General features: G+C 40.4%; 2 protein-coding genes across 12 annotated transcripts in view; both read right to left on the bottom strand.

Moving 5' to 3' along the window:
- THADA (THADA armadillo repeat containing) overlaps window positions 1–17,102 on the bottom strand; it is a 324,153-nt gene that overhangs the window by 133,465 nt on the left and 173,586 nt on the right. The gene's annotated exons all lie outside the window — the stretch shown is intronic.
- LOC113937504 (cytochrome c oxidase subunit NDUFA4-like) lies at window positions 4,083–4,590 on the bottom strand. Its single transcript, XM_035728866.1, has one exon. It carries the CDS (start codon window positions 4,498–4,500, stop codon window positions 4,252–4,254), a length of 249 nt encoding a protein of 82 aa, XP_035584759.1. The 5' UTR covers window positions 4,501–4,590; the 3' UTR covers window positions 4,083–4,251.

Raw genomic sequence — 17,102 nt, 5'->3', positions numbered from 1 at the left:
GGATATTTATTTTACACTTTGGGTTATAGGCCCACTACAAAATCCTGGAAAACCCTCATTTGAACTAGTCCTTCTTAAACTTTAATGAGCATATGAGTTGAAGTGGGGATCTCCTGAAAACGCGGATTCTGATTCGGCCTGGTCTGGGGCTTGGCCACGCCCATGCGGCGCATCTGGCGCTACCCTTGAATGACAAGGCTCTCTAGCCTGGGCTTGACCTCGGGGAATGAGTGCTCACCACACTCCACAGCACCCTGTTCCACCTTTGAAAGTTCAACCAGGGATGAAAAAGTAAAATGAAAATGTGTCAGTCCTCAAATCTATACCCAAACAACGAAAATTATTCATTTCAATACCAACTCTGAGGCGGACTTTTTGGTGTTCTTTTTGTTTTTGTTTTACACTAAATTGTAGATGTTTTTAGGCCTCCACTACATACACACACACACACACACACTCACACACACACACACACACACAGAGGCCACTTCTACCTTCTCTGTATGAATTTAAAAATGACTAGACTTCCTGTGACCGATGTGGTGATAGGTGAGATTTAACTTCTGAAATGGACAGGCACCTGGGAGCTGTGCATCTCTACTCTGCTCTCCTTCAGGAGGGAAAAGAAGTAAACATTAGAGAAACCACAAAGAAGGAAAAGCTAGGACAAAGGGAGATTAACAAAGTAAATCATACATTCACCCTAAACAGATGAAGGGAGCCTTTAAGACACATTTGCAAAACAGCATGGTCCTCCTTCTTTCTCTAATAAGGCTGAGGAGTCTGGAGGAGTGGGGCACATGAGCAAGAGCCTCAGCACTGCTTAGAGATTATACAGTGAAGGGCACTGGTATTAATTTTCTTCAGAAATCTGCCTCCTGGTACCTTTTGATTCAGTGGCCATGGATTATATGACATCTGTAATTCACTATCAGGGTTTCCTTTGAAGAACATGGACTAGAATTTCTAGCACCTTAATTCTGAATGCATACACACACACACACATATGAGCATATTCAATCATAAATTTTAAAACAAATTACTGCCTTGCATCTCTGTTCTCTAAATACACATCTGAAAATCAAACCTGAAGGCTGAATTTTCTCTCAAATAGATTGATCAATGATCAATGAATATTGCTTCTCAGTATGAAAAGAATAGTTTGCTAATTGGACGAGGAAGTGTCTCACATACTTGAAAAAAATCAATTATAAAGTGAGAAATTGCATTTCAGAAACAATGTGTTAGATATAAAAATTACTATATATCTTGTAATAGAAGAAAGGAAAGGCATAAAGTCTATTTGCTATAAACTGACTTAAACTTGTGAATAAAACCTGTCTTACCATCTACATGAAATAAAGATACTTTTTAAAGGCTTAAGTAGTGAATAAGGAAAAAAAGTCAAAAAGCACATTTAAGATGTTAATTATACTGATTTCTTTGAAGATTAACAAAGGTGATGGAATTTTCTGGCACTTATAAATTCTTCAAAGTCACAATTTAAAAAACCCATTAAATCCATCTGATATAAAAAAATAACTAAACAACTTTAGAGCTTTTTTTGGAAAGGTAATTCTCAGAAAGTTAATTAAAGATATTCCCCTCACCAGAAAGTTTACTTTAAGATTAACAAGGCATCTCAAATAGGAGACTGACCAAGATCCTAAAGAAAATAGAGGATTACCTATTCAGTTATGAACATGGGTACAAATTAAAATCTGATACCTGTATATACCTAACAACTCCTCCAGAGTGCCATTAATTCAAGTATATAACATACATCCCCTTCATTAATAAAGAAAAAAAGTGGAGGATAAAGCAGGAAGACAACAGTCTACCTCATTTAGCTAAACAAACAAACAAAAACCATACATGTTGATTTAGACTTGCTAGGAATCTAGCAGCAGACAGCAGCAGACTACACTCAAGAGAGATCCCAGAACTCATCTGCACACAGAGGCTAGGACTAAGGAGACTTTTAGAACAGTTTCAGAAGACCCCCTTCTTGCCCTAAAAAACATTCTTCCCTTCTCTCTCCTGGAGACAGAAGATCTGGCCATTAGAGTCACTCCATTTTATCTCACTTTTAGTTTTTACAACTATCCCCCCAAAACTATTTGTTTCTCCATTTTACAGAGGAGAAAACAAAGGCTGAGAAATCTAAGCTGTCAGTGGAACTGGGACTTGAACCCAGATAATTTTAACTCCAGAGCCTTCTCCCTCAATGACTATTACATTAAAAAGAACTACTAATTTGGAAAGGAAAGACAAATGAAGCACAAGAGCAAAGATTAAACATACTAATTGAAGAGCAAAAGTTCACATATGGGACATGGAGGAAGAGGTTCGGGGTAGCCAGGGAGTCAGAATGGTCAGCACTCTACTAGGAGTTGGATGCATACATGATTTTATTGAATAAATGCATATTATCTGAGGGTCTAGTGGAGCACAGGAATAAACAAAGCAAAGAAATAAAGGTATTTATATGAACAACTATATGGCAACAAATTGGACAACCTAGAAGAAATGGATAAATTCCTAGAAACATGCCTAGAAACCCACCAAGACCGAATCAGGAAGCAGAAAATCTGAAAAGATCAATAATGAGTAAGGAGATTGAATAAGTAATCAAAAAACCTCCCAACAAAAAAAGCCCAGGACAGATAGTTTTACTGGTGAATTCTACCAAATATTTAAAAAAGAATTAATGCCAATCCTTCCCAAACTCTTCCCAAAAATTGAAGAAGAGGAAACACTACCAAACTCATTTTACAAGGTCAGCATTACTCTGATACCAAAGCTAGATAAGAACACTACAAGAAAACTACAGGCCAACATCCCTGGTATAGATGTAAAATTATTCAACAAAATACTAGCAAGCCAAATTCAACAGCACATTAAAAAGATTTACACCATAATCCAGGGGGATTCATCCCTCAGATGCAAGGATGGCTCAATATATGCAAATCATCAATATGCTACATCACATTAATAGAATGGAAGATAAAAATCATATGATCATCTTGATAGACATAGGAAAAAACATCGGACAAAATTCAATATCCATTCATGACAAAAAATGCTCAACAAACTGGATTCAGAATGAACATATCTCAACATCAAAAAGCCCACATATGACAAGCCCATAGCTAACATCATGCACAATGTAAAAGGTTGAAAAGTTTTTCCTTTAAGATTAGGAATAAGACAAGGGTGCCAACTTAGCACCCCTATTCAATGTAGTACTAGAAGTCCCAGCTAGAGCAATCAGGCAAGAAAAAGAAATAAAAGGCATCTGAATTGGAAAAGAAGTAAAATTGTCTCTATTTGCAGATGACATATCTTATGCATAGACAATCCTAAAGATTTTGCTAAAAAAATACTAGAACTTAAAATGAACCCAGTAAAGTTTCAAGATACAAGATCAACATACAAAAATTGGTTGGATTTCTATCCACTTACAATGAATTATCTGAAAAAGAAATAAAGAGAACGACCCTCTTTACAAGAGCATCAAGAACAATAAAAATGCTTAAGAATAAACTTAACTAAAGAGACAAAAGGTCTATACACTGAAAACTATAAGACACGGATGAAAGAAATGGAAGAGGACACAAACGGATAGAAAGATATCCAGTGTTCATAGATTGGAAGAATTAATATTGTTAAAAGTCATTAATTAATTTTGTTAAAAGCCCAAAGCCATCTATAGATTCAACACAATCCCTCAAGATTCTAATAGAAATAGAAATAGAAAAAATAATCCTAAAATTTGTAGAGCCACAAAAGACCCTGAATAGTCAAAGCAATCCTGAGAAAGAAGAGCAAAGCTGTAGATATCACACCTATTACAAAGCTATAGTAATCAAAACAGTATGGTACAGGGGCGCCTGGGCAGCTCAGTTGTTGGGCGTCTGACTTCGGCTCAGGTCATGGTCCCAGGGTCCTGGGATTGAGCCCTGCATCAGGCTCCCTGCTCGGTGGGGAGACTGCTTCTCCCTCTGCCTGCCTCCCCCTCCCCCTGCTTGTGCTCCCTCTCTTGCTGTGTCTCTCTCTGTCAAATAAATATATAAATAATCTTTTTTTTTCCAAGTTTCAGGTATTTATTATTCAGTGTAAACCCCAACACAATACACCAACATGATTTCGTGCATTTAGAGGGGAAATATTTCCTGGATAAGTGGAAAATTGTGCGGATGGCTTCTGGAAGACCTTCATCCTAAGCAGCTTTATAGTGAAACATTTCATTTAGAAGTCTGGACCTTCTTTCTTCAGTTTGCTATAATCTACATTCACTGAGTAGAACTTGTATTGATCATTGGGACCCAGTTTGTTCCAGGGTTCTGGGTTATTCTTCCTATCCCAACTGACATCTGGATTGAACAATGCCAGGCACAAGACATACAGCGCTGCTCCAGTACCTCCTGCCCCAATAAATATGAAGAGGGGGATCAAGCTCGGATGCTTCTTGGCCTGACCGATGATCTGGCGTAACATGGTTGCTGCAGAGGCCTCCTGTCCAGGAGAAGAAAAAACCAAACGTCGAAGGGCCGGCACTAAGTAATCCCTACACCGAGGATGAATGGACGTCCCTAAATATATAAATAATCTTAATAAAACAATTAAAAATAAGCCTGGCTGGTTCAGTCAGTAGAGTGTGCTTCTCTTGATCTCAGGGTGGTAACTTCAAGCCCTATGCTGGGTGTAGAGATTACTTAAAAAAATTAAATTAAAATTAAAAATAGAACTATATTCTAGAAATTCCGCTTCTGGGAATATATCTGAAGGAAATGCAAACACTATCTTGAACACATACCTGCCCTCTCATGTTCACTGCAGCATTATTTACAATAGCTAAGACATGGAAACAACCTAAGTGTCCACCAACGGAGGAATGGATAAAGAAAATGTGCCATATACACATGCACATGTACACACACAAATATTATTCAGCCACAGAAAAGAAGAAAACTCTGCCATTTGCAACAACATGGATGGACCTTGAGGGCATTAAGAGAAGTAAGATAACTCAGACAGGGAAAGGCAAATATTGTATTACCTCACTCATATGTGGAATCTAAAAAAACCCAAACTCACGGAAATAGAGAGCAGAGTGGTGGTTGCAGGATGGGGGGGGAATAGGTAAAGGTGGTCAAAGGGTACAAACTTCCAGTTATAATACGAATATGGTCTGGAGATGTGAGAGCATGGTGACTATAGTTAACAATACTGTATCGTATTGTATATTTAAAAGTTGCTAAGAGAGTAGAACTTAAAAGTTCTCACCACAAAAACAAAATTGTAATTATGTGAGGTGACGATGTGCTAACTAACCTTAATGTGGTAATTATTTTGCAATGTATACATATGTCAAACTACTACGTTGTACACAAACTTATACAATGTTATATGTCAATTGTATCTTAATAAAGCTGGGAAAAAAAGCACGTATATAAGAGATGGACTTTTTCTTCTTACCAATTTAGACAGGAAAAACTCTGTGGATAACTTTGGTGGAATTCACTCTCCAAAGGTAGTTTTCCAGAATCATAAGACATATGGGAAATGGATGTTAGTGAATGTGTATTTCAATAGAATCAGGAATTCAACAGCAGTGAATGGGTTTCTTAATAAAACAGGGAAAAGAATACTGTTGCCCATATGTTTGCTCTAAGGAGTATCATGAGCTTGATTCTGTATTCTTAAAAATTCTTTATATTTTGATGTATAATTAACTTAATAGGGTGACTGAAAAATTATGCAAAAGTTAGAAGAAAAAAAAGATTTACCAAAACATTCAGAATATTCACATTCTCTTGATGTGAAGAGAAGGCACAGAAAGTTCTTGTTATTGACAGTAGCAAGAGAAATTCGGTTAAGATTTAATTTGCTTATTTTTTCAACAATTGCCTTTAATAAAAACAGAAAGTAAGGCTTCATTTTAATATCTGTAGCTAGCCTCTTTTTTTTTTTTTTTTAAGAGAGGGAGAGAGAGGGGTGGGGGGGGGGGGCAGAAGGAGAGGGACAGAGAATCTTTCTTAAGCAGGCTCCTTGCCCAGCATGGAGCCTGACAAAGGGCTCAATCCCACCAGCCTGAAATCATGACCTGAGCTGAAATCAGGAGTCAGACGTTTAAGTGACTGAGCCACCCAGGCCCCTGCAGCTATACTTTATTTATTTATTTATTAGATTTTATTTATTTGCCAGAGAGAGAGAGAGAGCAAGAGAGCTTAAGAATACAAGCGGGGAGGGGGTGGGGGTGGCACGTCTGGGTGGCTCAGATGGTTAAGCGTCTGCCTTCAGCTCAGGTAATGATCCCAGGGTCCTGGGATCGAACCCCACGTCTGGCTCCTGGCTCGGCGGGGAGCTTGCTTCTCCCTCACCCTCTGCCTCTCCCCTGCTCATGCTCTCGCTCTCTGTATCTCTCTGTCTCAAATGAATAAATAAAATCTTAAAAAAAAAAAAAAAAAAGAATACCAGCAGGGGGAGCGGCAGGCAGAAGGAGAAGAAGGCTTCCCGCTGAGCAGGGAGCCCAATGTGGGACTAGACCCCAGGACCCTGAGATCATGACCTGAGCCAAAGGCAGACGCTTAACCAACTGAGCCACCCGGGTGCCCCTGTAGCTATACTTTTAGACAAAGAAGCACACATAAGAATTCTGACAATTTCTAAAAGAGGTATTAAGGATGTGCTTTTAAAATTCTTATTTTTTATATATGGTAACAGTTTTGAGAGTCAAGTCACAAACTTACTACTCATTTACATATCTGAGGCACACATAATTTTTAAGAGCTTTTTGAAAATAAAGCAAATATAATCACTATGTATTTTTAGCACCCTCATGTAGATTTATCCTCCAGTTTTCCTTTTTGAGGTCTGAATTTGGGAATCTGGAGAAAGCTTTCTGTTTAACTCAAAATTAAAATTTTGATGTCCTAGGTTTAGTTTTCAGCAGAACCTCTGTTCCTAGAGAAGATCTTTCCACACAGCCTGTTGCCTCCAGCCCAAGAGAGGCTCAATGAAATAGACAACAAGTGTACTCAGTAATAAAGATACTCTAGCATTTCAAAAAACAGAAGTGAGAAAATTCTAATTATGTGTTATTTTCCAAAGCTCCCCTAGGTAAATAGAGCCTAGAATTTTATTATGCTCCCTGAGTCTGGGGAGGGCAGAAATAAGTTCCAACTACACGTTTTGCAAGTGGATCAGAGGCACGTTGGGACTGGGACATGAAGCGAACTATACAAAACTAGGATCCTGAAAGCGAGTTGGCTTACACATTCATAGCACCTTTCCAGCAGAGAGAGAGAGAGACCAAGAGAAGAAAGGTGCTTCCTTTGAGATTTCTATATTGTCCCTCCCCTCCTCTTATTCCCACGCACAGCTCACTGTAGTCTCTGGGGCAACAATTTGTTCATGGGTCAGGAATGGTTTCTTCCATGACCACTGGCATTTAAAGGAGCTGCAGCACACCCTGTCCACACAGGACGATGGCAAAAATCCACAGGTACTGTGCAGAAAAGGTTCTCAACCATGGGTGATTTTGCTCCCTCCAGGGAACAGGTGGAAATGTTTGCAGACATTTTTGCTGTCACAGCTGGGAGGGTGGGTACTATGGGCAATCTACTGGGGAGATGCTTACCAAACATTACAATGCACGGCACAGTCCCCACAACAAAGAATTCCCATGACATTGAGAAATCTGCCACGGAAGGACAGGGTAGAGAGGATGGAGGTACATAGTACAGAGAAATAGAAGAATGTTGTGAACAATAATATGGCTTAAAATAGAAAGAGTTTTATTACTTATTTATACTTTCCTTTAGGCCCCTGAGCTGATTTTACTTGAGCCCTCTGGGGTGGCTGCCAAACTGCCTGGCTATACTCAGCCACAGTGCTTTTCAACAGCCAACTAACTTAGTCCTCAGTAACTGAAATATATTGGGTGCTCTAAATAAATCCCAGGGCAATGCAACAAGTACATATGCTCTGCAATCTTAAAAATGCTTCCCCAATAAAAGCAATAAGGTATTCCTGTTTGAATGGCATAGCTGAAAGCAAACAACAAATAATGCTATTTTCATGGGACAGAGACCCACCAAGCAAATCGTATCACATAATGGGAGAATCACATATCATCAGATATTTTATAGGAATTCTGGGAAACGACAGAAGCCTGCTAGTGTGCCTGCAATGTGATGTCTTGTTGCGTTGTGTTTTTAAAGAATTATCTTCAGTCATAAAAAGTCCCAAACAATAACGGTAGGCGAGGATGGAGAGTGTGTCTTCCAAGGTGAAAAATGAACTTGGAAAAGTGCTAGATTAATCTATCTAGGAGGATCCTATATCCCCCTTTCAGTCTCTGAACTTCAAATATCCCCCTGTGAATGATGAAAGCCTCCTTTGTCTGGGACAGTGTGACGGTGTTCCTTTCCTGACTCATCAAGCTTTGTGATGGGGTCTGAGGGCAGGGCTGTAATTCAAAACAAAACAGGTGCAAGGAATAACAACTCCATAGGTAGGAACTGGACCCTTAAAAATCAGAACTAATCTTAGCTCTTAGAGTCTTTACTATGATCTACAGGAAGGTAGAGAACACTGACTGACCCAAGGAACCTCTCTGTGAAGCATGCTCACACATTCAGTCAAGACTGCTGAAGATCGACTTATTTCTCTCTTATGCACACACTCACATATCAGTAGGAATCCTCAGCATTACTTCAACGTACAGTATTCATTTTTCTAGAACACAGCTTTTCTGAGGGCAACATCTTTCACTCGCCATCTACATCAGTGGCCTTCGCCTTTTGGGATCATCGACCCCTCTGGGGGCCGGTTGTGATGGTGGCAGCACCAAGTAGGAACAGTAACAACTAACGGTCACTGACTGCCTACCATATGCCAGAGACCATGCCGGGCACTGCTCAGCTCTTAATTCTGTTAACCCCCACAACCAACCTATGAGACAGTGCTATCTTCCCATTTACTGAGGAAGATGTGGAGGCACAGAAATCAGCTCACCCAAAATAACACAGAGAGCAAGCAGTGGAGCTAGGATCTGCATGGAGACAAGCTGGCTCCAAGAGGCCATGCTCCTACTTATGCGAGAACGTGCTCGCAGCTTTTATATACTTACTCATTTAGAAATTAGATACTACTCTATTGATACGCACATTATTAAACATCTGATATAAAAAAGTAGTCAAAAGGATGAGAGAGACAAATAACATGCCAAACTATTCTTCCACACACATTACTGTCTTGCACACCTCACTTTGAAGGCCATGGGGCCTACATGGGCAAATGGCTTGGCCTGGCGTTGCTGGGCTCTCAAATGCTGACCTGTGCCCACCTTACCGTCACACTGTCCACCTCCCCAACACACTCCAGGACTGACGGGCTTACCCACTGTCCCCTGCAAACACCTTCTGCATCCCCCTCTCCGAGCCTTGGTTCACATCAAGTCCCTATGTCAACAACAGAAAATTGTTTATAGCCTTATCCCAGACCCAATGTCCCCACGAAGCTTTCTCTGAGCTCTCCTCTCAGCTGTGTATTCTCAGCCACGTGCCTGGCCCACACCATAGCCATGTATTTCTGGGTAGTTTGTGGTGTGGATGACTTGTTCTCCGCCTCAGCTCACAAGCCTCTTGAGGGCAGAGAACATGCTACATATTACCTTTTCTTTGTATCTTCTATGGCACCTGGCATACTATTATGCACTTAATTAGCACTCAGTAAGTATCTGCTAAATAAAAGAGCAAGTAAACATTCTCTGTATTTACTCCACATCTCTAAGGCCCAAGTCCAGAGAGTTAAAGGAAAGATCATCCTGGAAAACAGGAGATATGACTAGATGCTTTCCTCTTTGCCTAAGCTCATGGGCACCAAGACAGACTGACTTGCTTGTATTGGGAAATGACTTCAGAGTCCTCAGTAAACTGCATGTATAGCACGGGGATTTTGTAGAACGTTCCAGTTTCTAAAGTAAAAGCATCCTTCCTGGCCTTGTTTATCCACTACTCACTGCCTACTCTGATAGCACCTCTTCATAGTTAAAGGTAATCTTGAATGTACAGACATGTGTAACAAACCCAATTTCAGGAGAAAAGAGGAGGTTTATGTTTTATTAAAAAAAAATTTTTTTTCCTTGTCTCTTAATGAGATTTGCTCAAATGTTACCTTTTCAACAATGACTATTCTGACACTTCACTTAATACCGCCATCTGCCCTCCTTTCTAACCAACTCCTGATTCACCTTACCCTACTCTGCTTGTTCTTTTTTTGTTCACAGAAATTATTACCTTCTAATAAATGATATAATTTATTATAATAAATTAGAATAAATTCTATTATAATATCATTTACTCTTATCTGTCTCCCTGCCTCTCAAATGCAAAGTCTGTAAGAGTAGAGATCTTTGCAAGCAAGGATCTGTCTCCTTTGTTCTCTGATGTATTCCAAGTGTCTAGAACAGGGTTTGGCATGTGGTTGGTATTCAGTCAACAGAACGCACAAGTAAGTAGACGATGTCAACTTCCCTTTCACTCCACACCTTGAAGGCCTCAGAGAGAGTCACTCTAGCCTTAGAATGTTCTTTCCCTCATCCTGAGAAGTGGCAGAGTATTGCCGTTAACCACACAAGCTTGAAAGCTTTGAATCCCAGCTCTGCTTTTGCTAATTTATCCCTGTATAACTTTAGTCAAATCTCATAACCCTTCCCGCCCTCAGTTTTCTCATCAGTACAATGGGAGTAATACCCATCACTCAGAAGAGCCTCCATAGGCACTCAATACACACACACCCCTGCCCCCCAATACATATGGACTCAGTAACTGGCGTGTGTGTGTGTGTGTATGTATATATATATATATATATATATATATATATATATGTATTTTTTCATCATTACTTCCCCCACTGTAATCCCAAACAGTAACAAAAGCCTGGGGACACATCTTCTGATAAATCTATAAACTCTACGTCCCAGGAGTTCAGAGCACTACAAAAAGCAGTAGCACTTTTGGCTGGCGACAAGGACAGTGCAGTAGAGTCAATGATCCGGAGCTAGCAGCTCAGAGCTGTCTCCTACACCCAGAGAAAGCTCCCTGAGTAACACATACCAAATAAAAGCCTTTCGATATTTATAAGGAAAGGATTAATTCATCTTCAGAAGTAGCATTTTAATTAAAAATGACTTTTCTGGGCTTATATCCAGAAAGGAATATATTGCCAAAAGGTAAGATTTAACAAGGTTTAGTTCTTTCTTTAATTTTTTTTTTTTTTAAATTAAAGTGCTTCCCAATCCTTTTCACGTCAGGGCACACACAGAAAATAATCTTCCTTTGGCACTCTGGGACAAACAGATGCTGCTTCTCCCGGCTGCGGGTGACTGCCTGGAGCCTCCAGTCCCACTAGGCCCCACTCAGACTGCTGAGAGCTGAAGGAATCAATAAATACTTGGCACATGTACAAGCACACCACTGGAGAATCTCTGCCTTAGCCCTTCTTGGACGGGAGACCCTCCTAGCAACTTAGATTTTTCTCCTTTCACGTGAACACCAGGCCTCAGAAAGAAAGGAAGAAAGAAAGAAAGAAAGGAAGGAAGGGAGGAAGGAAGAAATTAAGAAAGAAATAAGAAATTAAGAAAGAGAAAGAAAGAAAGAAAGAAAGAAAGAAAGAAAGAAAGAAAGAAAGAAAGAAAGAAAGAAAGAAAAAGAAAGAAAAAGAAAAGAAAGAAAGAGAGAGAAGGAATCTGGCCACTAGTGACCAGAGCGAGCATTTTCTTTATGACTCACTCCAGAAAAAAAGCACACTGACCAACAATCCATTTATAACTTACAACATCAGCATAATTTCAGGCTTTTGTTTCTACTTTCCATTCTGAAATTTTATTTTCTGTGTATAAAATAAACAATGGACACAGGCCAACCTTAAGTCACCAAATGGAATCTATCAAGTAATGTTCTATTTCTGGGCAGCTTGAGCATACTACTTTGTTTCACAATTTTGTACTTTTAAGAAATGTGAGAAAGATATAATTTTTCAAGCATAAGGTGCTGTCTTACATGGTCACTTTTTTAAAGGATGGAACTGATCATTCCTTTAAATTTAATTGTAAGTTTTGGTGTAACACCTAGTAAAACATACACTTTTTCTAAAAACATTCATTTCCTGATATTTAGAAAATGCTGACAGAATACTTAAGACTACCTCTATCACTGATTTTCTTTTTGTTTCCACTACTTCTCTCTGCAGCAGAGAGTTAACGATGGCTGGTCTTATTCCTGTTTCCTGAACTTCAAGAAATTTTTCCTTCAGAAAAGTAGCTGGCTGAATTGACCTACCTTTCTTTCTTTCCTGGTTTTCTGCTTTTCTTTTCCACAAAGGTAATGCCAAGATCTGCCTCTATTTTTGTCCTGCTGCTGTCCTGCCCAGCCCAGCACAGCTGTTCCCACCCCCATAAAGATCCTAACTCTAGGCCTGACACAGAGTGTTCTAGACTAAAGCAGAATGTTATCTTAGTCTCCGTTTCCTTTCATGCCTGATGCCCTATCTGGAAGCTCTATCTTTTGCCTTGTCTTCGTTTCTGTTATTCAAATGCTCCCTGTCCCCAAGGGTTGGGGGGGGGGGGCTCACTAGGCTTCTAACCCACATCTCCCCACACTGGGAGGTAAAAGCCTTAAAGGCAAACTCGTGTCTTCACCTGTACCTAGAACTGGGTAAGCCCTCCACTGAGTCTGCTGAATTGAATTCCATCTTGACTTCTTTTTCATGTTCCCAGCAGCTCCCAGGCCTAGAACTCACAATTCCTACGGCTGTCTAAGTTTCAGAGGTTTTGTCACACCCTTAAGGATGACAGAGGTATGGCAACTTCGAGCTTGGCTACAACCTAGGTCCCAAAGGAGGAGCCTGTATTTTTAGGTTCAGACTATTAAATGAGAGACCAAACAGAAATGATGAGAAAGAGATGAGCGGAGGGAAGGAAGGTGCAATGCTATATAATTTCACTTGTAAGTGGAATCTAAAAAACAAAAACACAAAGGAATAAACAAACCAAAAGCAGAATCAGACCCATAAATACAGAGAACAGACTGATGGCTGCCAGAGGGGAGAGGGTGGAGGGATGGGCGCAATGGGTGAAGGGGAGTGGGAGATCCAGGCTTCCAGTTATGGAATGAATAAGTCACGGGGATGAAAGCCCCAGCATAGGGAATACAGTCAATGATACCGTAATAGCGATGTAATGGGACAGACGGGAGCTACACCTGTGGTGAGCACAGCATCATGTGTAGAGTTGGTAAATCACTATGTTGTACACCTGAGACTAATGTGACATGGTGTGTCAACTATACTAAAAAAACAAAAAGTCTTTTACTAGTTGTAGCCTCTTAGGGCTTCACTGACTTCCTCTGTCCCTCTGTCTTTATAACACCGATGGATTTACTTTGTTTCCAGCATCAAATCAGATTTTCAGAACTGAGGAACAAGAGATTAAAAAGAGCGAAGATGGATTCTTTGTTTGGTTTCCCTAGGCAGAAAAAGTTGTTATTCACATCAACTATCAGGAGGCGCTTTCTAAACACCTGGCAGGATTGCTGAGAGTATTAATGAAATCACATATGTAATTTACATACTGCAAGAGGCGCTCAAAAACGTTCATTTTACTTCTTTTATGGCAAAATCACCAAATGCATGGGCCTAGGCTGCCTAAAGTCCATCCCCAGCTAATATTTCATGTCAACCCAAGTGTGCAATACTGCTGCTCAGCTCTACAGCCAGAAAAGTGACTCAGAATTCTCCAAGTGCAAAAATCAAGGCTCCAAATTTGGGTGGTAGGGGAAGGGGTGGAGGAATAAGAGAATTAAACAAGGTGTTCAACAGATTATGCTAGCAAAAACTGAGAAAATTTAATACCAGCAAAGGGATGTTTAGAACTGTGGGTATTATGTGGATTAACCGGTGAAAAAAGAACACCTTTGCCTAGAATGTTCACATCAATGCAAAAGTGGGTTTTCCTGCTTCAGCAGAAGCTGAATTACCTCAACTGTCCACTTTACTCATATAAGAGAGTTTAAGTAAAGAAAGAGCAGGGACCACCTATCATATGTTTGTATCATGAGAAAGAGAACAAAAACAGAAAATGAAAAAAACTCAAAATTCAAGTTTCTATTTCAAATGGTATATATTTCCTTATGAAACACCAAAATGTGAGTTAAGTACCCAAGAATCAGAATAAATCTTGCCTCGTAATTGTTGGCCAAAACGCTTCCTCAACACAAGAAAACATTTTGAATGCCAATATGATTTCTCGGGAGTGATAAGTAACCTAGTAATAATGTTAAGGCCCCAACATGAAGAATTTTGGCAACAAAAACAGACGGTTAATTCTACTTAAAAGACCGGGTAGCCCTGCCAGCCAGTGTTGTTCCCAAATGAAGTAATGTCCATGGCTCTTATCTAGCCTTTATGGAGATTTAATGTCATTTACCACTGGCTCTTACGAACCGGCTGCATAATCTCACCTTTTCTCATGTGCATTACTTCCATCCGTCTCAACATTGCAATTAGAAACCTCTGGTTTTTAAAATGATTAAGAAACTGATTCCCACATGTTTTCTTTTTATGCATGTCCTATAATTTGAGTCTTTCTTCCATCATTCCAGAAAATTCAGAGATCAGCATATTTCTCATTTCCAAGGTATCTTATAGAAATACTCTGAGGTTTGATATATTTATGTAAATATTTTTCAAAGAAGCCAAAATGTGTAATTCAAGAAAACATTCTGTGAAAGAACTTGTTTTCTGATTACAAAATGATTTCCTCCTTTTGAAAAAAAAAATAGCAATTTTATATTTACTTAGCTGGCTCTGAAAGTTCCATGGAGATTCTCATGCCTTTCAATCCCAACACCTCTTTTCCAGGTGCAGGCCTCTTACAGGTTTCAAAGGTAGCTTTATGTGGAGAAGGAATCCAAAAGCTGTAGAAAGGAAAGAGAAAAAGAGCCCTCCCCATCTTAACCCCTTATGCTTTCCTCACAAAGAACAAGAGAGTGAAACCGAGCTATTACAACACAGATGAGACACCCAAATGGACACGACGGAAAGATATTCACATGCCTTTGACTTCCTTTTTTTCACCCAGGGTACAAACCAATCTTGGTAAAGACAGGAATCCGTTTGACAAACATGAACACGATACCCAACACCCAACACCCATACTGTTCTGTTTCGTTTTCAACAAGCCCCTCATCTTCCAACACTCAGGAACAAAGGCGACAGCCATAACCAACCTGGAGTTACGGGCTTTTTCCCTTTCCACGGAGTTTCACACTTTAGGTCACAGGAAAAGTAAATTTGAGATATCAGAGGCAGCCCAGAGACAGAGCAGAAGACCATGCTTTGTTGCTGGGCAGAGCGGTGAGACACAAGCCAGACCTGTCAGTGCTGTGTGCGGGAAACGAGGCTGGGAGGCCCATTTGTACAAGTGGCGAGACAGCCAAAGAAGCAAATCCAGCCTCACCACTTCTGACAAAATTAGCCAAGAGCGGATCTGCAGGAGAGAAAATCTGATGGCTGATCCCCCCTCTCCCTTGATGATCTGAGCCCCCCTTCTAATTCAGCTGCAGAATCTAGACGTCTTTGAAAAGCCTGTTCTCTGTTACTCATCATTGCCGGCTCCTTCCCTTCAAAGCAGCAGAGTCTGACAGAATCAAACCATCTAACTTGTATGTGCCTCAGGGTCCCACACTGAAAACCCAGATAATGCCCTCCAGTCCTGTCTTCATCACCGAGATATAGTGAGGACCAAGGGAGACGAGCGCTTGAGGGCCTCCACTGAAGAGACCACAAAAAGACCTGCAGTATATACAACACAGACCAGAGGTCTGCTCTGGGGCCCTTGGGGGTCGCCACACTCTTTTCAGGAGATCTGCAAGATCAAACTATTTTCAAAATGCCACTAGGCCACTCCTCCCCTCCTTTACTCTCCTCGTGCAGCGCACAGTGGAGTCAGCTACAAGGTGTGTGGGGGTGTCATCACTCTCATCATGACTAATGGAATGTGTGCTTGTGGGTTCTTGTGCTTTAAGATTCTCTGTTTCAGAGTCTAATTAAGTATCGATAGACAAAAGCTCTTTGGAATTCTCAATAACTTCCTTAAGGTTAAAGAGGTCCTGAGACCAGTGTGAGACCAGCCAACCTGGAGCTTGGTCCCACCGAAGCTTGTAGCGCCTAGACGGGGCAACTTCTCACCCACCCTGAGCCTTGCTTTGTGCTGTTCTCTCTGTGTGGGAGACTCCCCCTCCCTCCTCTGCTTGGCTAACTTTTTCTGCTCTTTACTTAGATGTCGTTTTCTCTGGGAAGCTTTCCTTGACTTGCCCAAAACCAGTCAGGTGGCCTGCTGTGGGCTCCCCTAGCATGTAGCACACTACACTGTGATTGCCCACGTTAGGCCTTTTTTTGGGGGGCTTTGACTCCTTCAATGCAACAACTGTTGTGAAGGACACAGTAGTAGGTAGGAGGCATTCCATAACTACTTGCTGAATATATATACAGCGACCAAGGAAGGAAGGCAAGAAGATAGGTGTCTCTTGCATTCATTCTCACCTAGAGGGAATCCGTTACTAAAAATACTAGTGTTCATTATGGTACAAGCTCACCAAAGCTATGATAATAATAACAATAGTAACTATATATCATATTATGTACCCGATACTATTCTAAGCACTTGATATGCATTAATTCATTTAATCTTCACATAACCCCTAGCAGGTATACATTACTATTATCCTTATTTCAAAAATGAAGACACAACACTGTATGTTAACTGTACACTAATTAAAATAAAAAACTTAATAAAAACAATGAAAAGAGAGAAGTGCAGGTATTGAGTAGTAGATCTGAGATGGACACTGAGCCCGTCTGGCTCCAGAGTCCCATGCCGTTAACTACTCTATATGCAGCCTCTCGTGTTGGCAGGGTAGACCTCAAGCTTATCATATCTTGAGATCGCAAGGCCACCTCTCAACTCTGCTCACAAACCAGACACATGATTTGATATTTAAATCCCCCTGCAATACCGACCCACCATGAGTGAC

The sequence above is a fragment of the Zalophus californianus genome, chromosome 8 (genome assembly GCF_009762305.2).
Source record: "Zalophus californianus isolate mZalCal1 chromosome 8, mZalCal1.pri.v2, whole genome shotgun sequence".
In the NCBI taxonomy this organism is placed as follows: Eukaryota; Metazoa; Chordata; class Mammalia; order Carnivora; family Otariidae; genus Zalophus; species Zalophus californianus.
This window is presented reverse-complemented; position numbering and strand designations above follow the sequence as displayed.